We start from the raw sequence: 26,707 nt of genomic DNA on the forward strand, positions 1-26,707 counted from the left end.
CTGTTCTAAAACCTCAGAAGTGTGTCAATGACAACCCGACGGCCTATATAAGAAAGTGCAATAATCTGTATCCAGATCTCTCAGAGTAATGCTATTAGTTTCTCATTCCCAACTGTGTGGGTGACTCTAGCAAACAACATTTCTAAGAAATCACAAAATTTTGGGTAAAAGGGACCTTAAAACTCATCAAATCAAACTGCCCTCCCTTGGCAGAGAAGGAAATGGAAGCATCGGATAAGGGACACACTTAGTGGTAGAAATAGATTTAGAGTCTAGGTTTTAGGGTGCAAAGTCTAGAATGTTCTGTCCTAGACTTGTGGGAACTCAGCACAGACACTTCAGGGACACAGAAAATATGAGGAAACTTTTATTTGGCAGGGGGAGGGCAACCAATACAATAATATACCTACAAGGTGACTAGGGTATGGCTGAGAAATATAAAAACAACATCAACAATAAAAAATGCACTTAGGAGTTTCACGTCATTCCACTGGAAAATATAAACAAAAATTAACTAAAACTAAAGAGAACTACTCTAATGAAGACACAGCATATTCACATTGCCCTTCCTATTTCCTGCCTCACAGATGAAGATCTCTAAACATTCTGGGTGGATTCTTCTATTTTTACTTTACCTTTTCCCTTAGCTATGCTTTTATGTAAAAACTTTTTTTTTTTTTAACATTTTAGTAAAATATGTGAAGATTTTTGAAAAAATGTTCCCCAATGTTACAAGGTATTATTCACCTTGTTTTCCACATCAATTGTACATGTAACAGTTAGTGCAAGGACTCTATTTCTCCTCACTTTCTTCAATGCCATCGAGCACTTTGGACTCAGGTCCTCAAGGTGAAAAGGGAAGTCTGGATGGGATGGGGGCAGGGGGGCAGGGCAGGAGGAGGCAAGGTGAGGGAGGAAGGAAGCAGAAAAGTGTGACAGTGACAGCAGGGTATATCTTGAGTGTGACCAATTCCTTGAATGAGCTACAACTCAGTCAACAGGTGTGTATGTTTTTGTACTGATGGTATCTTTCAACAGGAAGATGAGGAGGAAGGTGGCAAACAGACTGTGACAAGACTTAGGATAGAGACGTTATTTTTTCTATCACGGGGACAAGAAGGATGGAAGACAGCCTTCAGTGGACAGACCGACAAGAAAGGAACGAGATGGTCCTCCAGGGTCAGAGTGAGGCACTCAGAGCAGTCGCTGACAGCCGTGTGTTCACACAATGCTCCCCGCACCGGGGACACCACAGTGGCCCCCAGAGCAGACAGAACTCCCACAGAAAGGCCCGGCATCTTCCTCAGCTTTCTACTCACACAATGGCAAGAATAACATGTGGGGCTATACATGGTCTCAGCTACAGGTGACGAAGACTGCTTTTCCCTGGGTTCAAGAGGAAAAATGAAGGCTCTAACTCAGCAGGTGTCTTAGTCAAGAGATTGTAAAACAAACGTGATCATGAGATCTATTGTGAAGCTGTAATAGACAATCTCTGATCCAGGAACCCACATCCAGCCAGGCCTCCTGAAAACCATCTGGGAGCCAGCTCAATACACCGTGCTCTCCATTTTTCCTGGTCGGTCTGCCAGAACTTGAGCTTGCTCCTGGGTCTTGCTGACAGCCGGGGCAGCCTCTGTTGTCAACATCACCTGATCGCTCTGCTCTGGAGCCCAGCAACACCACTTACATCATCTGTGTCCTGGGGCAGATTCCTAAGATGCAGAAACTGACTCCCATCAGGTCAGTTTTCCGCCTAACTCCAATTAGCTGCAGATACCACAGGCACGGTCGTTCAGCCCAAGCACGGGCCCTGTTGGGGCCCTAAGCTGTTTTAGCTACCCCCCAAACATGTCCCCTGAGGAGGGCACATTAACCATAGAAGGGTCCAGACTTTTACCTCTTCGGTATGGAATATTTGAGCTCTAGGGGAAAAGCACTTGACAGCTGTAAGGCACTGACCCTAGTCCTTTAAAGGTTAGCTCATATATTACAGAATTCAAAGTTTCAATGAAAAGACAACTCGTGTTTCTTATAAATATATAACTTTATATATTACATATATTTACAATATAAACAACATACAAATGTTTTGTAATACTAATGGCAGTCTTGAAAACAGATGTTTTCAAAACAAAAGTGGATATTTATCCAAGGTGGGTTCCTGGTTCCTCCAGAACCCACATTCTAGACAATGCCCCAGGCCCAGATTTCTGTAGAAGTCAAAAGGAAGAGGAGGGTTGCTGGAAAATGGCTCTAATACCTTCTCCCTTCCCAAATATCCTGGTCTTCCACTGGCACCAGCTAACATGGCCCCATGTGCACCCCTCAAATGGGCAAACCATGGGGCCTGGGTATAGTACCTGTGTGGGCACTAAGCCCTGTGGAGTGGATAAAAGTGAATGCTTTCAATCACCATCTCTAAGGCAGCATTTCCAAAATCTGGAAGATTCAGTCATGGAGCCAAGGATGCTTTAGGTGTTTCCACTTTAGTAAAACAATATTTACATCCAAGTGCTAAATAAATTAAAAGTTGGCCACAAGATGCCATTTCTTCCTTGGGCTTTGGAATCTAGAAGCCACTGGTCACACACTACTTATCTTCCAAAAGTTTCTTCACACTCGACTAGTTCATCTATTGCGCGCAGCAAGTCTTCAAAGGAAGGCCTTCCCTCTGGTTTCTACAATTAAAAATCAAAGAGAAGATATGGGTTCCAGGATCCATTCCAAAATAATTTCTCAAACTCAGAGAACATCGTAGCACACTAGAGCAAGGTACTCACTGCTTCGGGACTGGAACATGCAGGCATCTCCAAGTAGGTCTGATTTTTCCTGCATGTACTACCACTAGACTAAGCTTTCTACCACACTGCTTTTGCATCCCAATTCAAGAAACTGATCATTCCTTATTGTCTGTCAAATCAAGTCCTTCTACTTGGCAGTGCCCTCTACAACCTGCCCACCCCCCACCCCCTGGCTAGCCAATCTCATTTCCTAGAAAAATCCTCACATGGGCTCTCCGCTCAATCAGCCCAGTGTCCACCCTCGTGGATACACACTATGTTCATTTCCGCCTCCACGTCTTTGCTCATGCTGGCCTTCTCCCCCTAGCACCACTTAGCACCACTTCCTGCCCAGCCCTCTGCCCATCCCAGTCAATGCTCTTGGGAGGCTTTCAGCAAGTGACGGAGAACATGGGCTTTAGAGTCAGACAGGACGCTGGTTCCTTGCAGCTAAGTGGTCCTGGGTAAACAGCAACTTCATGAGTCTTGGTATTCTCACCCACAGAGTGGTCACAGTAAAAGCAACCACACTTCAAAGGGTTATTCTGAGAACTACATCTAAAGCATTTAGTACAGTGTCTAGCACACAATACATGTGAGCTAATGTCATTATTATCTTTAATAATTATTATTATCTTTCAAAAGTCATTTTAGTGTCTAATCTCTTCTATGAGGTGACATTTCATTACAGGGGGAAGGAAAACTTCCAAAGAATGTGAGTAAAAAGACCTGAGAAAGTTGAGATTTGGAGAAAGAAACCTTCCCTGGAAAAGTAACACCTCAATAATACAAGAGGGCCACTGAGACGAGAATCACTTCCTCAGACTTATTCTCTGAGTTCTTAACTCGGGCAACTATGGCAGGATTCCCACTTGGTAATAGAGCAGCGCCTGAATTTATTCTCTTAATTATTAGCGTTTTCCCCTTCTTCACTTTCTTCTTCCCATTATTCAGAATTGAGTTGAGAGAGTTGGCTTCCTACCTAGAGTTTGAAATCATGTAAAACATGTACCAACTCACTAGGCTATAAAGACTACACACTATTAATCTATAAGCCCAGATCCATAATGTTTCAGAGATTTTTTTTAGTATATGTGCTGCCGAAGCGAGCACACAGAGATTGTTTTAAAGAGCACACACAAAAAATTCTATACCTCCTGCCAACATCTCAGCATCACTTCGTATACATATTTGGATGCCAACTTCGGCCGGTAGAGTCGGTGACCACGAGTAACCATGGTTACCACTTCATAGTTGGTGTTTTTCTCAAAGGGCATTCTGCCTTCAGTGAATACTTCCCACATCAAGACACCTGGGAAAGGATAAGGATTACCAAATGACATATCCATGTCCTCTTCAGAGCAGAATTGAGGGAAAATGGGCCATGTGTCTTACCGAATGACCAGACATCTGATTTGCTGCTAAAGCGGCTGTAATTAAACACCTCAGGTGGACACCACTTCACAGGAAATTTAGCACCGGAAGAACTTGTGTATTGATCATCCAGAACATACCTACAGTAAGACACACCGTAAGTTTACACCTCTGAGTTACGATCTGCATTTTGTACACGTTCTTTTTTTCCCCCCTTAGAATCAAAAACACAGTTGACTGAAGTCCAACAAGCATCCGGTTGAAGCTAAATGTTTGCCTTGGTGGCCCCACCTGGCGACTTCTATCTCAGCTCGAATTCAGTGCTTGAAATGGATGCATTGTAATATTAGTATCTATGCATTCACTTCTCAGTTTGTTTTTTTTCTTTTTTATAAGGCAATACAATAAAATAGTTTGCAAACTTTTTCTTGTAAGCAATTTTTGGTCTTAAAACAAAGTCTCACCCAAAGGCCTCACATGTAAAACATCTAAAGCAAAGCGGCTGTAAAGGAAGTGGTGCAGAGCGTCTGGAGACACACGTGCTTTTAGTCCCCACAATTCCACAGAGCACAATTTAGAACTACAACAAGTCAAGAAAGCGAATTGCAACATGACATACGTAAATGGTGGAATATATTTTTATACACCATGACATCCCTCCTACACACACACACACACACACACACACACACACACACACTCAAAACAATATTATATAATTTTCCTATGGGAGCAACTTCTGTCCTTCTGGAAGGACACACACAAACTGGTAACACTGGCTATGTCTGGGGGAGAATCCTTGATTGGGCTGGTAAACATGGGACCTTCAGCCTTTCCTGTAATGTGCTCAGTATGCATTTCCAAGGGGAATGTGTTTGTGTACTGTATGAACATATAAAGTTGGTTTCTAAAAAACTCCAGGAGAAAATATTCGAATAACTGCACAAACCTCGTTTCCTGTATGGACAAAGATGGTGACAATGCACCATGTGCTGGACCAACTCGTCTGTCAATCAGGGGACTCTGAATTTAGTGTCTAATGAGTGTGTTAGAGGGGTGGATACAAAAGCACAGATCTTCTGAAAGCCAAACATATGAAAATTGAACATGTGACATTGGAGGACTGCCTGTCAGATACAGAACACCATCATAAAAAGCCAATAAAGAACACTGGGTAATTAAGGACCCGCCAGTCAGCCGTTTCGGCCCCACTTCTGACAAGACCAGCTTTCTAAGCTCCCTGGGCCCGTTTCCTTAGGAGCTAAACTTGACCGGTACGACCCGGTCCTTGCCTGCTTTTATTACTGCTCTTTGTCCTGGCCATGGGCTGGCCACCCCATCCTCTTTCCATTCCTCGAGTTAGCCGAGCCTGTCCCAGATCTCAAACTTTTACACTTGGTGTTTCTTCCATCTGGAATATTTTCTCCTCATTCTTTCACCTACCTGGCTAATTTCCGCCTTTGGGGTCTCATTCAAATATTAAGGATCTCAAAGAGGCCTTCCAGAGCACCAGATCTAAAGCAGCCACCATCCCTCCTACCCAGGCCACCACTCAGTACTCACCCCACCGCTAACCCCAAGTTATCTCCCTCACAGGAGCCAGCAAACTATTTCTGTGAAGGGCCAGATGACGAATATTTTAGATTTTGCAGGCCAGTTTCTGTCACAACCACTCACCTGGGTCTTGGTGGGGGGAAAGCAGCCACAGACAATATAGAAGTGAATGAGCGAGGCTATGTCTCAGTCACATTTTATTTATGGACACTGACACTTAAATGCCAGATAATGTTCATGCGTCATATTCTTTCAACTTTTTTTCAACCATTTAAAAGTGTGAAAACCGTTGTTGGGTAACAGGCTGTACAAAAAGAGGTGGTGGGTCACATGTGGCCCCGAGGATAGTTTGCTGGCCCCTGCTCTGTCATATCACTGCGTTTGTTTTCCTCTCCGCATGTCTCAGGGCCCATGTTTCACCTTCCTCTTGAAAACAAGCTGGCATGTGAGCCAGGACTTGTGTGTCATATTCTCTGCTATGGTTCGGTCTACCATTGTGCCTGGAACATAGTAGGCACTTAATTTCTTATGAGTGTATATATGGATGTATAGAGGGAAAGAACTAAATATTTTTTAAAGGTCTTTTCTAATACCCTATTAAAATTATAAAAATTAAGCAAATAAAAACACTACAGATTTGGGTATTCTAAGAACTTTCCCCACGAAAAGATTTCTGTGAAAACAAAAGATTCTAGAAATCTATGGGGGCTGGGGGTGGGAGGTGAGGGTAAGGGGGATCAAATATATGGTGATGGAAGAACTGACTCTGGGTGGTGAACACACAATGGGATTTATAGATGATGTAATACAGAATTGTTCACCTGAAATCTATCTAATTTTACTAACAATTGTCACCCCAATAAATTAAAAAAAAAAAAAAAAGATTCTAGAAATCTAATGCACACCAGGGAGAAAAGAAAGTAATGTATTTAACAGGCCATCCTGCCACCTAGTGGAGAGAATTATTAACAATAATTAACACAGTGTATACTTATTTGTTTATCTCAGAAGGGCCAGCTGACCAGATTGCCTTCCTGCTTCATCAGTGCAGATCTTTCCCAGGCTTATTCATTCTACAAGCTAATGTGAATATCACATAAAGCCACATAATAAAACATAAGCAATCATAACTCCTCAACAATTTATTCACCTGAGAAAAAGCCAAAGCTAACAGTAAAATGGATACACTCAGCAAAGAAATCTTTCAAAATACAAATACCCTAATTTATTAGCTTATATCAAAAACACTAATAAGCAGAGAAAACAATTAGTTCCTCTATTAAAATAATGATGGGTACTACATTAAAATAATGATGGGTACTACTATTTTGCTAATGAAACAAAAGCTGTGGTTTCAAAACAGCTCTGAAATAGAGGAGGAAGTAGCTGACAGAGTCAAACTGCAGAGAAAAATTCAGGCTTCCTGTTACTTTCAAGGGAAAGGTCACAGTCTCATATTAATTTCATCCAAAATTAATAGAAAATGCATACTTAGACTCAGACTTACCTGGCCATTCCAAAATCAGATACTTTTACAACTCCCGCCTCATTTACTAGACAATTTCTGGCAGCCTGGAAAACAATATTATAACGACATATTAGTTACAAAGTTCCATAATAAAAGTAAAAAAATACAAGCTCTATTTATTTTAAATTTAGTTTAGCCCAGTCAACATCAGCAGAGGGTAGAAACATCTCTTCAAAAATTGTTTGTACACCTATGCAACTGTCTCCAACATACAGCTGACCCTTGAACAACATGGCTTTGAACTACACAGGTCCACTTATATGTGAATTTTTTTTCAAAAAATGCATATAGTACTGTACATGTATGATTTTCTTAATAACATTTTCTTTTCTCTAGCTTATTTTATTGTAAGAATACAGTATATAATATACAAAATATGTGTTAATCAACTGTGTATGTTATTGGTAAGGCTTCCAGTCACCCATACACTATCAATTAATTTTTAGGGGAATCAAAAGTTATACACAGATTTTCAACTGTGTGGGGGGTTGGAGCCCCTAACCCCCGTGTTGTTCGAGGGTCAACTGTATACACAAGAGTAAAAATAGGCTCTTCTGCCTCATTAAAGAATGGGAAAAAAATATTTGCAAAACAAATATTTGATATGAAATATATAAGAAAGTCATACAACTCAAAAGCAAAAAAAAATCCAATTTAAACTTGAAATTTGCTAAGAGAATAAATCTACACACTCTTATCACACATACAAAAAGGTAAGAAACTCTGAGTAAAGTGAGTAGTAAATCTTCAAATACGTGGAGACTAAACAACACACTTCTCAAAAACCAGTGTCAAAGGAAAGATCAAAAGGGAAATAAATAATTATCTCAAAACAAATGAAAATGAAAATACAACATAGTAAATTTTGTGGAATGAAGTAAAAGCAGTTTTAAAGTGTAACACAATAAGCACATAGATTAAGAAACTAGGGAGATCTAAAATAAACAACCTAACTTTACACTTCAAGGAACTAGAAAAAGAGGAACAAATTATGCCCAAAGTTTGCAAAAGGAAGGACATAATAAAAATCAGAGAAGAAAGAAATGAAATAGAGATCAGAAAAATAGAAAGGACCAACAAAATTAAAAGCTGGTTCTTTGAAAAGATAAACAAAATTGACAAACCTGTTTCTATAGATGATAAAGAAAAAAAGAAAGAAGACTCAAATATAATTAGAAATGAAGCAGAAGGCATTACAACTGACACTACCGAAATACAAAAGTTATGTGTACAAAAGTTATAAGAGACTACTATGAACAATAATATGGCAACAAATTATATAAGTAGGAAAAAAATGGATACATTTCTAGAAACACACAATCTACCAAGAGAGAATCAGGAAGAAGGCTGAACAGGCCAGTAATGAGTCAAGAGATTGAGTCAGTAATAAAAAAGTACCAACAAAGAAAACTCCAGGGCCAGATGGTTTCACTGGTGAATTCTACCAAATATTTAAAGAAGCATTAATACCAACAATCCTCCTCAAACTCTTCCAAAATACTAAAGAAGAGAAAACACTTCCAAATTTATTCTACAAAGCCAGCATTACCTTGATACAAAAACCAGATGATGGTATCACAAGAAAACTATAGACCAATATCCCTGATAAATACAGATGCAAAAATTCTCAACAAAATATGAGCAAACTAATTAAAAAACACATTAATAGGATTGTACACGATGACCAAGTCAGATTTATCCCTGGGATGCAAGGCTGGTTCAGCTTATGCAAATCAGTAAGTACAATGCATTACATCAATAAGAGATGAAAATCATATGTTCATCTCAATAGTCACAGAGAAAGCATTTGACAAAATACAATGTCCTTTCATGATAAAAACTCTTAACAGATTGATTAGAGAAGGAATGTACCTCAACGTAATAAAGGCCACATATGATAAACCTACTACTAACATTATAATCAATGGAGAAAAATTGAAAAGGTTTCTTCTGAGATCAGGTACAAGCCAAGGCTGCCCACTCTCACTACTCCTATTCAATATAGTACTGGAAATCCTAGCGAGAGCAATTGGGCAAGACAAAGAAATAAAAGGCATCCAAATTGGGAAGGAAGAATTAAAACTGTCGCTATTTGCTGACAGTCTGATCTTACATACAGAAAATCCCAGAGTCAATCAAAAAGTGGTTGGAATTAATCAGTAAAGTGGCATGTTACAAAATCAACGTACAGAAATCAAATTCCTTTACACGAATGATGAAGAACCAGAATAGGAAATACGGAAAACTATCCCATTCAAAATTAGCATCAAAACCAATAAAATACTTAGTAATAAATTTAACTAAGATCAAAAGATCAGTACAATGAAAATGACAAGATTATGCTGAAAAAAACTGAAGAAGATACAAACAAGTAGAAAGACATCTGTATTCATGGATAGGAAGAATAAATATTGTTGAGATGGCCAGACTAGCCAAAGCTATCTATAGATTCAACACAATCCCCATCAAAATACCAACGGCATTCTTCACAGAAATAGAAACAATCCTAAAATGTGTGTGGAACTACAAAAGACCCTGAATAACCAAAGCAATCCTGAGAAAAAAGAACAAAGCTGGAGGTATCATATCCTGATTTCAAACTATACAACAGAGCCATAGTAAAAACAATATGGTACTGGCACAAAATAGTCAGAAAAATAGAACAAATTCTAGAGAGCCCAGAATTAAATCCTGGCATTTATAGTCAACTAATATTCCACAAGGAGCCACGAACACCCAATGGGAGAAAAATAGTCTCATCAACAAATGGTGCTGGGAAAACTGGAGAAACACATGCAGAACAATGAAATCAGCCCCCTATCTCACATGACTCACAAAAACTAACTCAAAGTGGATCAAAGGCTTAAACATAAGGTCTGATACCATAAAACTCCTAGAAGAAAACATAAGGAAGAAACTCATCGATATTGGTCTTGGGAATGATTTTTTGGACGTAACATCAAAAGCACAGACAACAAAAGCAAAAATCAATAAATAGGACTACATCAGACTCAAAAGCTTCAGCATGGCAAAGGAAATAATCAACAAAACGAAATGGCAGCCTACAAAATGGGAGAAAATTTTGGGAAACCATATATCAGATAAGGAGTTAACATCCAATATATATAAAGAACTAACAGAATTTAACAAAAAACAAACAAACCAATTTAATAATGGGAAGTACTAAATAGACATTTTTCCAAAGAGGACATCAAAATAGCCAATAAGAACATGAAAAGGGGCTCAACATCACTAATCATCAGGAAAATGTCAGTCAAAACCACAGTGAGATATCGCCTCACACCTGTTAGAATGGCCATCATCAAGAAGACAAGAGACAACAGGTGCTGGCAAGGGTGTGGTGAGTAGGGAACCTTTATGCATGTAAATTAGTGTGAATTTAAATTAGTCCAACCACTACAAAAAACAATACGAAGTGTCCTCAAAAAATTAAAAATAGATCTACCATACAATTTAGCAATCCACTTTCGGAAATATACCCAAAGGAAAGGAAAACAGGATTTTGACGAGATACATGCACACCCATGTATCGCAGCATTATTCACAATAGCCAAGATATGTAAACAACCCAAATGCTCATCAAGGGATGAATAGATAACAAAAGATGTGGAATATATATACAATGAACATTATTCAGCCACGAGAAAGAAAGGTATCCTGCTATTTGTGACAATATGAAGGGAACTTCAACATACTACACTAAGTGAGATAAGTCAGAGAAAAACAAGTACCGTGTGATATCACAAGTGGAATCTTAAAAAAAAAAAAGTCAAAACTGTAAAAAAACAGAGAATAAAGTGGTGGTTACAGGGGATGGGGGACTGATAATTCTATCAACATGCTGAAAACAGACACATTTGGGAAGACTAGGCAGAGGGAAAAGAGAAGGAAAGGAATGAGGGAGAGAGGGAGAAAGAATGAGAGGAAAATTAAGATGTGTCTCCGTCACAATCATTTAAACCAGTACTAGATTACTTTTTCTGGCATTTTCAGGAATTAACATGGGCTTCCAACTTTTCCTAGTGATTTCAGAGATAAAGAAAATGAGCCAGTTACTACAGTTTCTGCTTATAATGTGTGAGATGGAAGTGAGTTTAGGAGTTAAAGGATGAGTCAACCTTTAACCTCCTCCTTCATCACCATATACAAGTCATTTCATGTCTCTGAAGCCAATTTCTTTATCTATAAAACAATGATCAGAAACACAGTCATGACTAGCTAGCTCATGAGATGCTTATGGAGATTAAATAATCTACACATGATTAACTTGTTGGGAAATATTGCCTGTTTAATTATGTATTATTTATACAATTGCCTACATAATTATGTATTATATATATTAGATTTTAAAAAGATCTTCCTGTTACCATTATGGTGCAAGTTAAACTTACCAAGTTTAAAAATAATGGTGAAATACTGTTGAGAACAAAAATTGGGTACTGACCCATCAACGCTCATTTGCTAACTCAGTGTGTTTCAAAGGAATTTGGCCAATGAATGGGAATACAGGTGGTTTATAGTTTACCAGGTCTCTGTGGATGAAACTGTTTCTCTCCAGGTACTCCATCCCTTCACATACATCTTGACACATGCTCAGCAACACGTCTCTACTGAAATGACCTTGTCTCTGTCGGAGGAAATTCAGAAGGCAGCCCCTTTCCATGAATTCGGTGACAATGTAAAGTGGTTTCTGCTGGGTGCATACACCATAAAGCTGTACCAACTTTGGGTGTGTCAGTTTCCTAGGAGAGAAGTCATGCATACACACAGTTATGAAAGCAAAAGAAACCATCCGGGGCTAATGCTGGTGAGGGACCACTTTTTAATGCAAAAAAGGGAACCAGAAAGAACATAGTAACTTACATCATCACTTTAGCTTCTTCTATAAAGTCTTCCTCACACATCGCACCTTCCCGAATAGCTTTGATGGCTACTTTGTACTGAGCTCGCCACTTGCCAAGCCTCACCACTCCAAACAGTCCACTCCCCAGTTCCCTCATAAAAGTCAGCTCTGAAGGGTTAATCTCCCATTTTTCTGTGAGACAAAAGGGGGAAAGCGATAAAATGCAATACAGATTCAATACAGACACTAGAGCACGAATCAGTGAGAAACAAAGAACTATAACAACCAAGGTCAATCTCAAAGTTACAGGACAATACTGGTAAAACTCAGAGCAGACTTGCAACACACATCAAAACTGCAAATGATGGCTTTCCACCCTCCGGGGAGGATGTACCTCATCTAAGCTGTCACATACAAGCAAAGTGAACTGAAGACGGCAAGAAGATGCTGCATAGGAAGCGAATAATAATAGAGCCTGAAAGTTAAAGATTCCGTTAAAAAAATAAAAACTCCATCCTTTACCACTCTCCCCACCCCCTCCCCTTTTCTTTTCCAATTCCAGCAGGTTGGAAAGAATTTACCCTGCTGTTTAAAAGGCTATTGCCAGAAGCAACAATGACAATAATCAAGTTGGATACCTTCTCTGTTAACTCCCTCCATCCTCACTTTCCTGTTAGTAACCAACAAAGCCAGTGAAAACCAGGAAAGGCTTTAGCTTATTTTAGATGTAACATGGTGATGCTTATTTTTCACTGACAGGGAGTTTTCTGTTGAATTATGATTCATGATGAAAACAGAAAACCTAGGGTTACTACAGCTGTAAGTATAATCATTTAAAAAACCCATTCTATAAAACTTACAAAAACAGTCTCACCATGTGGAATTCTACACAACTAAATTGGTCTTGTGAAAATGGATTCTTTGCAAGCAAAATTAGCCAATGCAACTACAGAATGAGTTACCGTAGCTGAATCCTGCAGTGGTTGGTGCATTCCTCCCTTTGGCACTAACTGGGTACCGCAGCCTTGTGACAAGTCCTAGAAATCACAGAAAGTATTGCAGTAGAATTCATCCTTAATCATTCTGCATGGTAAAGTGCTAAACTAGAAACCCATTTATAAATTCATTTATTTATTCACTTCGTGCTCTCCTCTGTGTGTACATACAACACTGTGCTATATGCTGGCAAAAAATAAGAGAGGAAAGCAGGAAGGAAGATGATCCCACTCTCTGTGTTGACAACTTCATATTTTTTATGGAGCATAACAAATTTAAATATAGATATAAGCTTTTATTTGTTCAACAAACATTTCCTTTTAAATACTACAGTGTTTCTTAGGCCCCATGCTAGCATATTCTCTTCTCAAACATTTTAAAGGATGTTAAAAGCTTTCTAACAGTTATTATCAATTATTACTTCACGTTCGTGTCCAATATGAGATCTTATCCATGAAAGGAAATGACAGCAGTCTACTAAAAATTAAAGTAATTCACCTGACGTAACTCAGCATTAGGAATCTTGGCATACAAATCAGGCTGTAAAATGCCAATTGGAAATATCAACTACAGGAAATTAGTGAGGCACATTAAATCCTTTAATCTAAGTTGCTTACAGCACTAAATATGAATAAACGGCAGGTACGTCTCCTATAAACACCCATAACACTTTGTATTTCCTCTACTACAGCATATCTCATGCTCACTTACATTGTTATGTACTTGTCTTTCCCGCCAAATGGTAAGATTTGGGAGAGACAGGATGGATCAATGACAACCTATTGTACCACAGTCTCCCTAGAACCCAGCACAGTTCCTGGCATGCAGTAGGCACCTAATACATGTCTGTTAAATGAGTGAATTGAGATAACAGTGAAGAAAAAAATGTATACAAGAACCCAAAAGAAAGGAATAATGGAATATAAACACGGAAAAGGAAAATAACAGAATAAGAGCTAAGAAAAAGTCCTTTAGGGGATAAATTGATATAAACAAAATATCAATTAATCTATTATAAACAATGGATTATTATCCATCAATAAAAAGAAATGCAGGACTTATACAGGCTAGAACATGGACGACCCTCAAACACATTATGCTAAGTCAAAGAAGCTAGTCACAACGACCACATATCGTCTGATTACATTTATACGAAATGTCCAGAAAAGGCAAATCTGTAAAGACAAAGTAAATTAGTTGTTGCCGTGGGCTGGACTAGTGAAAGGGATGAGGAGTGACTGCTAATGGGTACAAACGTTCTTTTTTGGATGATGAAAATGTTCTTATATTATGGTGAAGGCTGGCATAACTCTTAAATATACCAACGACAACTGAATTGTTCACTTTCAATTGGTGACCTTTATGGGATGTAAATTATCTCAATAACTGTTCTGATCATTATCTGAGAAAAGTGAACAGAGCCACAAATAACAACAGACTGGGCAAAAGGTGATAAAATTTCAAGTTAATGCTAAGGTGATAAAAGGTGATAAAATTTCAAGTTAATTTTAAAACTGGTAAGGCAGACTTCCCCCAGGACCATGGTGACAAGTACAGAGACCACTGCAATGGGATATTAGAGTGAGGGTGAGAGACTGGGCTCAACTCGGAAGACAGCGTGGGCAAGTGGGAATTTACAGCCAAGAAGTAGGTGGGGGACAGCGGCTGGAGCATCACTAAGAGAAACGTCAGAGGGAAGGGAAGGGGGCAGTTCTGACTACACCGGTCTGCCAGGATTCCTGATGAAGATGAGCCAGGATGACCAGCATCACTTGGGGGATGGTGGAGGATGAGAAACTGGAATCTGGGAGTGATCAGAGGTTAGACGTGGAGGGTATGGGGTTCTGGTTAAACTGATTTAGCAGCGCTCCTGCTAAAACTTGATTTTATAAGAAAGTGCACAGATGGGCCCAGGAGACAGTTCAAGAGCCTGACTAAAGTCTGGTCACACAGAAAATCTTTGTCAGTAGCAAGGATAAAATGATAGAAATGTGACATTTACCGTATACAGTAAGAATAACTCATGTCCTAAGGTCAAGGCAGCTTTCTATGAGACTTGATATACTTTCTGATTTTTCTTTGTATATAGTATCTATCAGTTCCTTAACATACAATAATTTTAAGTCAATCACATTTGACAATTAACTACATAACAAAACTGCTCAAGGAAGAATTCATCACAATCTCTGATCATTTTAACCACTACCTACTATTTGAAACGCGTTTTCAAAACTCACTTACCTGCTGCATTGTGCTTATGATATTCAATGATCTCAGGAATTGAAGGAAATGCATGTTTTTCTGCCAGATAATACTTCTTTGGGGATGTCGTTGTTTCCTTTATATGATAGTGCCTGAAACCCGACGAGCCTTCTCTATAATAAAAATCAAACAGTGTTAGAACCAAGTTGGAATAATGTCCCTTCACTCTGAAGATGTTTTCTAACAGGTCACGGCAAGATTCTTACATGTGGCCCCTTCTATTCGTGGCACAAATTTTCTTTTCCCCCATGTTCTTCTTAGTTTTTCCTTTCACATTAACAGGTGGAAGTGTTTAAAGTGGTCACTAATAACATTCTTGGTCCCTTGCCTGAGATTGTGAAAGAGAACATTTACCAACTCCATTTACCCACAGTTAAGTCTTAAAATAGGTACCGCTTTTAGTCTCTGCTGTTGGTGTAAACTTGTAATTGTCTAGAAGAATTACACCTCTAAAAGTGAATAAACTAGACTTATGAAAAATGGAAATATTCTACTTTAGATATCTTTCTCGAACATAGATCTTCTCGAGTTATCTCTTGCCAAAAATCCATTCAGGAGAACCCCTCTGCTCTTTTTTTCTTTTTTAATTAAAGTTTATTCGGGTGACAATGGTTAGTAAAGCTACATAGGTTTCAGGTGTACAATTCTGTAATACATCATCTATATATTACATTGTGTGCTCACCACCCAGAGTCGGTTCTCCTTCCATCACCATATATTTGATCCCATTTACCCTCATCTACCAGCGCCTTCCCCCTTGCCCTTTGGCCAGCTGCTCTTAAGATAAAGCTCAGACTCCTTGCCATCGACAGACCTAACCTAACCTAACATCCACTTTTATGTCTCCGGCTTCTCTCTCCTCCCTTCACCCCGCCCCTCCCATTCTACACTCCAGCTACAATACACTCTTGTCAGTTCCTGGAATTCACCATGTCCTCATTCACTTCTGGGTCCAGGCATTTTCCTCAGTAGAAACACTCTTTCTCCTCCCTCCAACTTTGTCTGTCTCACCTGTCAGGTCTCAGCTACATTAATGACTAACTCAGATGTGTCTGGAGTCCGTACCCCATTACACACACACACACACACACACACACACACACACACACTGCCTCCTAGCACAGCATTTACTCATGTTACCATAACTGCCTGTTTGCTTGTCTGAAACCCCCACTAAGCTATTGGAGGGCAGGGTCTGTGTCTCCTTTGCTCGCTGTGGTATCTATAGCACCTAGTACAGTGCATAGGAATTATCTGTGGAATGTTGGCGAAGTTTTCATAGCCATTCTCAGCAAACATGTATATGGAAAACTATGAGGAAAATTAGAGATATATGAATATAGAAAATCATATAGACTTTAAAAATCGAGTTCGGATTTTCTTTTTTAATGTTGAAATACAGCATATTTTTTGAAAATAATGAATCCATACAACCTATATGGGAACTCTCCATAAAAAAACTCTGAGAGAGAGAGAGAGAGAGAGAGAGAGAGAGAGAGAGAGAGAGACTACTTACCCTCCAAACTTCGTATAAAGGGAGACTGTGTACATGCCGGGTTGACTGGAATCCCTTACCATAAAACCACCTTCTTTATCCTAAAATGCAAGTTAAGAAAATTGTTCCAATGCAATAACAAGTATCAGTCAATGCCCTGAAGAAGATTCAAGAACCCAATCTTATGATTTCATGATTATTATCCTTTGCCTAGAAAATATGCTTCTGAGAAGCACAACTTACCAACAGGGTGCAGCCACAAACCTTCCACTAGATATCACTGGGCCATGAGATTAAAGAAAGCACACTCACAATTCCCCACAATCACAAATCTTCTCACACATAGTGTAAGACATTTCAACACGACAATCTTTCAGGGCCCTTGCAAAACTAACAGACAAAACTACAATTCCTTTAAGTCCTGGACATAAAAACAGATACTGAAAAATGTATTTCTTAATGATTGGGTTTTACTTCATATCTTTTTCATATTTGCTATCAGCTTCGATCCTGATTCAATATTATCTTCTATCCAGATAGCATTTTTTCTGTAAATATTTCAGTACTCTTTACAAGAATGTTTTTCATTTTCCTGGAAATCAATATTAAATTTCATTTTTTACAAAAGAAGAGATGGAGATACAAACAACTTAAGCAAGGAAAAACCGAAAGACAAACAATGATAAACAACTAAAGGATAAATCCTCATCAGGTTCCAAGCCACAGAGCAAGAAATAGAAGCTCAGAACCTCCAACACTTCTTTCCACCAATAACACCACAGTCAATCTCCAGCACTGAAGTTGATTTAAGATGGAAGTATTTTCAATAATTGAGAAATAAAATAAATTTTGTTCTTATTCATAAGAAAAACAATGGAATTAAATAAAACCCCACAAACAAATCTGTAAGAACAATTAGGGACAATGCTCATTACAGTTAATCAATCTGTAAAAAGTATAATAGCTACCATTTATTTATTGAGAACTTATTCTGTTTTTTTCTGTATAATTTACTATTTTATTTATTTTTTTATTAAAATTTATTGGGGTGACAATGGTCAACAAACTACATAGGTTTCAAGTGTACAATGCTGTAATACATTATCTATACATTGCATTATGTGTTCACCATCCAGAGTCAATTCTCCTTCCACCACCATATATTTGATCCCCCTTACCCTCTTCTACCACCCCCCACCCCCCTTACCCTCTGGAAACCTCTAAACTATTGTCTGTGTCTATGAGTTTTTGTTTTTTTAATTGTTTGTCTTGTTCCTTTGCTGCTTTCAGTTTTATATCCCACATATGAGTGAAGTCATATGGTTCTCGACTTTTTGTCTGACTTATTACACTTAGCATAAGAACTTATTCTGTTCTAATATGTTCTAATCCGTAGCTTTACCTAATCCTCAAAACAGTCCTATGAGGTGGGTACTACTGTTACCCCCATTTTATTTCACAGGTAAGGAAGTGGGGCACAGAAACGTTGGATCATTTGTGTGAGAGCACACAGCCAGTAAGAAGCAGAGCCAGGATGTGGACCCCAGGTCTACTAGCTACCTACTCCCCTACAGCTGCCTCTCATTGTGGTGTCACCAGGGAGACATGTAGGAATCCTGTGGGGGAGTTAACATGTCATTTGAATCAAGCAATGTCACCAGCTATTGCTCTCTCAATGTAAACTACAGAAACAAGTGCCCGACAAAACCTTGACTCATGGTAATAAACAGGAGATAAAATGAGAAAGCGTGGGTTTAAAAGATTGGGAACCACGTATTACTAAATAGAATAACTAGATCATAAATGCAGAGAAGTGTAGAGATCACCTTCTAATCCAACCTCCTCATTTTACAGATGCAAAAATAGGCTGAAAAAGTCACAGCTAGACTTGGGACTCCTTACTCTGTCCTCTCTAGTTTCCTCTATACTACATTTTATCCTTTTGTTTCATTTCGTGTGATAATGTAAGAATTTTATTACGTTTATTTCTAATGGGAACTCAATATTTAAACTTCATTTCCAAATGATATCATGTACTACTGATGTTAATTATTTGAAAACAAATAACTTCAAGCAAAAAAGAAAAATGCATTTAAGTACTACAATCAAGGTGCAAATGATAAATCAATAAGAAAGAGAGTAAAGATAATTACTCCTATGTAGCTATGACCTATTTTTATGGGTTTAATTGTTTCCCCTCAAAAAACGTTTGTTAGAGTCCTAAGCCCCAGTACTACAGAATGTGACCTTATTTGGAGTCTTACACAGAGAATCAAGTTAAAAAGAGGTCATATGGGTGTGCCCTAAATGAATATGACTGGAGTCCTTATAAAAACGAAATTTGGATACAGAGACAGACATGTACAGGGTGAGAAGGAGAGAAGCCTACAACAGATCCTTCCCTCCTCAGAAGGAGCCAACCCTGCTGGCGTCTTGATTTCAGATTTCCTACCTCTAGAACCATGAAACCACAAATTTCTGTTGCTTAAGTCACTCAGTTTGTGGTACTTTGTTACGGCAGCCCCAGGAAACTAATATACCAGTTTTCACTTTTAAATGATTTTAAAAAACAAGACCCTGTATTCATGTCATAGTATTTTTTAGGTGTTGGGAGCAGAGATATGTGGAATTACTTATCATGGATTCATTACAATTAACATGCGCTGAAACCAAACCCAGGAAACAAGTACAAACACTTACTTCACTTCTGAGAAGTTGCTCTGCTTTGCTTCTGTTCATATTTCTGCAATACCATCTGAACAGAAAATATACATGTAAGGCCCCAGGTCTCTAAAATTATATTTTATCATTTTTAGGATTAACAAGGTAATATTTCTCATCAATAACAAGTACAGTAAGTAAGACTAACACATCACTCATAGTCTCAGTAATACCATCTCTAGTAACATTTAATGTAGATACTTCCAGACTTTTTCTACCCATATTTTTATGAAGATACACATATACCAACATTCTTACTTTGTTATTAAAGTGGGATCCAACTATACTTGCCAAATCATACCCTGGCTTTTTCATATAACAGTATATGACACACATCACTGTAAAGCAATATAGTTCTATGTGTCATGGTATGGATGTGCCATAATTTAAACTATTTTCATTATTTAACATAAAAAATCATTTCTAATTTTTCACTATTATAATGGCAAGAATGAATTTTACTTCCCAGACTAAAATATCCAGGAAATGTCACTTTGCATCATTGTCTTTAATTCCACTAAATCTTATCCCAAGCCCCCATCCTACTAATAGACAGTAGATTTCATCTCAAGTCGTTATGAAGTTTCCCCCACTGAATTTCACGAAGGTCCTAAATGTCGAATGAAACAGCAAAATAGAACAGCAGTCCTCCTGGGTCTTCCAGACTTCCTGGACCTAGCACAGCCCCCACCCTGGCGGTTACCCCAGGCTCTGCTGTGGGGGACTCCCACCATGGCCGAGCAGCGGCGCCTGACCTCCCTCCAGGCCCTGCCACTCTGTGCCACAACCCCAAGTCCCTGCAGATCTATGTATCCCAAAGAACGAAGGATACTGCCATCTCCCATTTCATCCTCACAGGCAGGTCTTCCCCTCTCCCTGCTTCCCCAGGCCAATCTCTCCATGAGATGACAGTTCACTCAAACAACATGGGGTTTAGGAGTGCAGACACACACCCCCTGCACCGTCAAAAGGCCATACAGAACTCTGACTCCCCAAACACTTAACTACCAATAGCCGACTGTGGGCCTTACCAATAACAGAAAAGTCAATTAACACATATTGCATACGTTCTATATAGTATATATTGTATCCTTATAATCAAGTAAGCTAGAGAAAAGAAATATTATTAAGAAAATACATTTACAGTATTTATGGAAAAAAATCATGTATCAGTGGACCCATAAAATTCAAACCCATGTTGTTCAAGGGTCAAAGAACATGAACTCAGACTGTTTACGTTGGCCTTCAGTTTTAACTTTATTTTTTTGGTGTTTGTTTGCTTGCTTGGTTGTTTTAGATGCCCTTTAGTGGGCAGGAAACCCCCACCACAGTCATATTTCCTTCCCATGTTATGAAGCCAGCTTGGCCCCTCTGGACATTTGAATTTTCCACCACTATTCAGACTTGAATAAGAGAACCAGTACATGCTTTTGGCCCAGCAAACACCCTGAGACAAATGAACACAAAAGCCTTCCCTCGTTGAGTACAGGAAATACACAAAGAATAAAATACAATACAAGATCTTTTGTGGTCTGGACTCCTTTGTGCAGGCGTAGGGGCCAAACACAAATTACAATCACAATACAAGCTGATGACTATTTTATTTGGAGCCTGAGGTGATTAACCAGGCCTCAGAATTGTGGACATTAAGATCTCACTGCTGTGGACCCCAATTTATTAACTGAGCCAAAGTTCAACAAAATTGCAGTTCTGATCAATCAGTTTCTGAGTACAATTGAGAAATATAAAAAATGAGAACAGATTGGATTCTGTCCCTAAAGCTTTTCCACTGACACAAGAAACATTTGTCAGAATGCCAAAAAAGTCACAAAAATTATCTAAGGAAAGGGAACAGGAGCTCTCATTATACATTATAAATCAACAAAAGGATCGAAAAAATTCTCTTTATTAATGAGAGAAGCTCCAACCCTTCTTCACAAGAGTAAGCAATGGGGTTAGTCTCACGTTTCAGATGCAAGAAATCAGTAAAGCTGAATTGTGGCTCCCGAGAGGAAATTAGATGTAAGACACTCAGAGAAAAAAAGAGGTCCTTTCCTCACCTAGTAGATTCAAGCTCCTGGGGAGAAATAAAGGAAAAAAGGAAAGAAAAGGATTCCACTGCACAGAGGGCAGGCTCTAGGAAATCCTATCTGAAGGGTCATTTTTTTATGGCATTTGCAGATTCCCCAGAAAGGCTGTTTTCCCTCCCTAAGATATTAATTCAGACCTCTAAGGGTATGGTGAAGGAAGGAAAGGAGGAAGGAGTGATGAACAAATAAATAGATGAATCAACTACTGGTGAGTATTTCCTAACACTTCTTTCTGCCTTTACTCCCTTTTCTATGACAGCTGTCACCAGGCAAGAAGGGCAAGATGACAGCGGCTCAGCTGAATTCATCTTGTCAGGAAGAACTACACACAGGGGTCAAATGTAAAGGAGCCCGCGTGATGCGTGACGCATGATGAGTAGAGGGGTGCTACCGCACAGATGCCAGCCCGCGCACGGAGGGGTGCTACCATACAGATGCCAGCCCGCGCACTGAGGAGTGCTACCGCACAGATGCCAGCCCGCGCACAGAGTGGTGCTACCGCACAGATGCCAGCCCGCACACGGAGGGGTGCTACCGCACAGATGCCAGCCCGCGCACGGAGGGGTGCTACCGCACAGATGCCAGCCCGCACACGGAGGGGTGCTACCGCACAGATGCCAGCCCGCACACGGAGGGGTGCTACCGCACAGATGCCAGCCCGCACATAGAGGGGTGCTACGGCACAGATGCCAGCCCGCGCACGGAGGGGTGCTACTGCACAGATGCCAGCCCGCACATAGAGGGGTGCTACCGCATAGATGCCAGCCCGCACACAGCTCTCACAAGGCGGTACAGAAATGACTCTGTTAGGGGTTAGCTCCTCTTGATGAAGGAGCTAGACATCTAGAAAGAATGCCCACAAGCAACTTGTCATTCCGTTCTTAGATATCAAAACCTTAATGTGAATCAGGTTTTCAGGTTGGTTAGTCACTTCAGAACAATGCAGAGGAATAGGACTTCATACTGGTGTCTGATTTGGTGACACTCAGTCCTTTCTGGAAAGGTTGGATCCTGGCCAAACTTCTTGGGGAGGGTGGGTTGGGTAAATCATAAAAAGAAGACAACAGGTATAATTAAATAAAAATAAAAACAGCCAACCAACCAACCAACCAACCAGCTGTCAATCTTTGCCGGTTCTCTAATTTGGCTTTTGCCTCCTGTGCCACTGACTCAAAGCCTCATCCTAGACATTTTTTGTTCTAAGGGCCCTTTTATTTCTGTCACCTTCTTCCTTTAACATGTTTCCCTCAAGAACATCTTACTCACCATGACAACGAACCCAGTTTCTTTCCCCGCAGCAGTTCCTCTTATCTGCTGCTCCCCTAACTGTCCCCTGGGTGGGGAGGTCAGAACTAGCTTCCTGATGGCCCTGGGGGCCTCCAGCCTGGCAATCCTGAGTCCAACCCAATGGACAGTCTGTTTCCTGGGATCTTCCCAGGCCCAGACAGACAGCAGGAGAACTCTTGATTCACAGCTGGCAAAGGCTTTCTACTCCTGGGGACACGTAAGATGTGTTACAGGACAGGCTATAGCAAAAAACAACACAAAGCATGGAATGGAAAGACAGCAGGAGAAGCGAGGGGAAGTCCGACTCCCACACTGAGAACAGGTTTCCCCTTTCTCATCCAGCCAGGCATGGCACCGTGCCACATGGCATCCCTGAACTCTGGGCGCATGGCTGAGGGGACTCCCACACCAGAGACCTGATGCAACTCATTCGCTTAGTCACACAGAGGACAGTTCCTCAGAAGAGAGAAAATTTCCGAACTACGAAATATCCACAATATTCGGGCAATGAATCATAAACTTCATACAATCCTCATTTGTAATCCCATGCGTCATAAGGGAGTTCTCCCATTTAGATAAGGAATATCTGGATTCCAAGCATACCGCTCCCCCAAATAATCAGCTAGTTCTCAGTCAGATCACATTAACATCAGGTTTAAGCTTTCACCTTTTAGCTAAGGATTTCGCTATATGTTCATAAAATATTATTGAAGAACAGAAACACTATTTTATTTAGATATTTTTATACCCTCATCTACTTATAAAACTACTTTGAGGGAATCATACCACTAAGTGCTGTCACTTTTTAACCTGTTAATCCTTTTCTAGAATGTCAGGTACACATGTTACAGGAAGTGACGAGCACAGAGGAAACTGCTTTCCATTGTTGTTGGTGGTAGTGGCAGTGGTATTGTTTTTAAAGAAAGTGAATGAAACATCAATACACTGCCTCAGAATGGCCACAAGAGTATTTGGTATATATGGGCCTCTCATTAAAAACTGGACACACACAGCTAGTGGGCATAGCACTAGTATGCCCATTGCTTTCTCTGGAAAGCAGCATGACAGCATGCATTAGGAGTCTCACTAAGTTTATAACTAGCCCTTAGCCCAGTACGTGGAGTTTTAGATGTCTAGTTTAGATGACAAGCAGGAAAAGGTTATCCCGGTTGTTTTTACATAGCAAAGATGCCTAAACAACATAATGCCACACAAATAAGGAAATGATTACGTAAATTATTGCACATCCAAATGCCGTATGCCCGCTTGTACCCTCTAAGGCCTAGCACAGTACCTGATACATACTAAGAGCTCAGTAAATATTTAATGAATTTATGACTGAATGAAATATAATGCAGTTATGAAAATATTTTCGAAGACTGTTTAATGGCAGGAGGAAATATACTTATAATATGTTGCTAAATAGAATAAACAAAATATAAAACAGTGTATACAGCATGATTCTAGTCTTTAAAAGATTGAAGGAAAATACACTAATGTTGACAGAAGTCAACTCCATTTGACTTATGAGTAATTTTTCCTGTTAACTTTTTACTATTTTCAAACAATTCTAAAATAATAATCATAAATTATTATAGTTAGAAAAAAGAAATAAACATTGTTTTTAAAAAGCCACTTGGGGAAACTATATTCTGATTTCGTGAATGAATGAACAATGATCTGTATTTCAAAGTCAGCTACGCTGTCATTTGTTTAAAATCAACTCTATTTGCTTGTATACACAGTACCTTCAGATAAAGGGTATTATAGAAACTAATCTCCCAATGTCTTTTACCAGCCTAGACAACTGAGTTAAGGATATGTCAGGACCACCATAAAGATAATGAAAGATATCCATGAATCTCCAAACTGCCTTACATTATTGGGAAAATGAAAACATTTTCTGCTTCTCCACATTCACAAAATAACCATTTACTTACTCATATTGATCTAAGTTGTTTGATTTCTTTCCGGTTACATAATTACTTGGAATATATCCTTCACTCCTAGAAATAAGAAAAATACTTTAGGTAAACTTAAATCATTTTACTGAGAGGTTATTCAAAGAAAAATTACTGCTTTTCTGAAATAATTAAAGCATAATATTGCCTAATGCTTGTACGAAAGACTTAGCTGACCCCCAATAATTCAATGTATCTATAGCATTTGATGCTTTACAAATACTTCCTCATTTGACCCTCACAAAAATTCTGAGGTAGGCAGGCATTATTGTACCCACTTTCTGGTGGGGAAACCAAGGCATAGAAAGATTCAGGCACTTTCTCAAGGTCCCATAGCAAAAGGCTATAAGTTAAACTCTGACCTTGTGACTTGGTTCAGAGCCCTTCCTAACATTCCGTGAAGCTTCTCTTGAATCCACAGTTTCTTGGGATGTTTTGAAGAAACCACTACTTCAGAAAAGTTGAAGTGTTGAATAAAAACACTCACCACTCCAGTAACTCAACAGTCCATGTAAGCACTCTTTCACAGAGAGTAGTCCTTGCCCTCTATCTATATCAGTATTATCTGGGGCACTTGTTAAAAAGACAAATTCTTGGGTCATACCCCAAGCAATCTGAATTGAGAAGGCCTATATGAGACCAAGAAATCTTTGAATTTTACCCCAGATGACTCTTATGCACATTACATTTAAGAAGCACGCATAGTGGGTAGAATCTTGGCAGAAGCCAAGATTTTCAGCATAAAAGAGATACATGTATAAAATTTTGAAATTGAGTAAAAACCTTGCAATCTTACATTTCAACTATTAGTAAGAACTCATAACACACACACACACATGCACACACACATGCATATATATAGCTCTGTTGCACAGAGAAGGCCCTAGAAGCCATGTCACTCCAGAAGCAGTGAGAATTCTAGAACCCCAGTTGTTGTCTCTAAATACTACTTCTTACAAAAAAGGGACAGCACTCCTTGGAAAAATGGCAAATTTCACGTTTGGCCACGTTAATTACAAGGTGAACTTGAAACATTTTATTTTACCCAGAAAGCAAGGAAGCCAAGAAGGACTAAAGGGGTCCCCAACCCAAAACAGCTACCACTAACCTAAGATGGGACAGTTCAAGCAAAAAAGAATAATTATTGCAGTGGATGAAAACCAAATATATAAGCATCCATAGTAACACTAAAAAAAAGTATTGGTGACCATTGTTATCACTAGAGGAAGCTATCAACTCATTATTTTGAAAATTGGTAAAAGGAAAGAATCAAAAATTTACCTTGCCTTCCCTACATGAACTAAATGAACTGGCATGGAACGCTAAATTAAACCTTGCCTTCCTTGTCATTTTGATGGTATGTTTGTTACACTGGAGGATAAATTATATTTTATTTATCACTTGTTAGCTTGACTTATAACTTCTAAATATTTAGACACACGATATGTGGGCTTTCATGTGTACTCTTCTTCTAGTCCTAAAAATGATAGGGGTAAGTGCACAGTTGAGATATTTTTTAATTATTATTAAGTATGTTAATGACATGGTGGTTGTTTAAAACAAATCTTTAGCAATTAGACTTAATGGTGAACTAACTTGATGATTTCAATTTGCTTTTAAATGCTCTAGAAAAAATAACTGGGAGGGTTGGTAAGTCAACACTGGCAAAATGTTAGTAAATTTTGAAGTCGTGACAAGAGGCTCCATTATACTATTATGTATTTCTGTGGACGTTTGAATTTTTTTATAATGAAAAATCAGTCTTCTGCAATGTGTGGCGAAGAAAAACAAT

General features: G+C 39.1%; 1 protein-coding gene across 5 annotated transcripts in view; it reads right to left on the reverse strand.

Moving 5' to 3' along the window:
- Positions 1–2,028: 2,028 nt before the first annotated feature.
- Positions 2,029–26,707, reverse strand: part of TEC (tec protein tyrosine kinase) — a 122,073-nt gene continuing 97,394 nt past the window's right edge. For all 5 annotated transcript variants that reach the window (XM_074324649.1, XM_019741061.2, XM_074324651.1 and 2 more), the window contains 11 exons: positions 24,895–24,960; positions 19,557–19,611; positions 16,878–16,957; positions 15,341–15,474; positions 13,066–13,140; positions 12,124–12,295; positions 11,786–12,002; positions 7,219–7,283; positions 4,179–4,297; positions 3,938–4,095; positions 2,029–2,681 (listed from right to left, as the gene is read on the reverse strand). In XM_074324649.1, the coding sequence (XP_074180750.1) occupies positions 2,598–2,681; positions 3,938–4,095; positions 4,179–4,297; positions 7,219–7,283; positions 11,786–12,002; positions 12,124–12,295; positions 13,066–13,140; positions 15,341–15,474; positions 16,878–16,957; positions 19,557–19,611; positions 24,895–24,960 (1,225 nt within the window). In that variant the 3' untranslated portion in view covers positions 2,029–2,597. The remainder of the gene's footprint in view (positions 2,682–3,937; positions 4,096–4,178; positions 4,298–7,218; positions 7,284–11,785; positions 12,003–12,123; positions 12,296–13,065; positions 13,141–15,340; positions 15,475–16,877; positions 16,958–19,556; positions 19,612–24,894; positions 24,961–26,707) is intronic.

The sequence above is a fragment of the Rhinolophus sinicus genome, linkage group LG02 (genome assembly GCF_036562045.2).
Source record: "Rhinolophus sinicus isolate RSC01 linkage group LG02, ASM3656204v1, whole genome shotgun sequence".
NCBI lineage: Eukaryota > Metazoa > Chordata > Mammalia > Chiroptera > Rhinolophidae > Rhinolophus > Rhinolophus sinicus.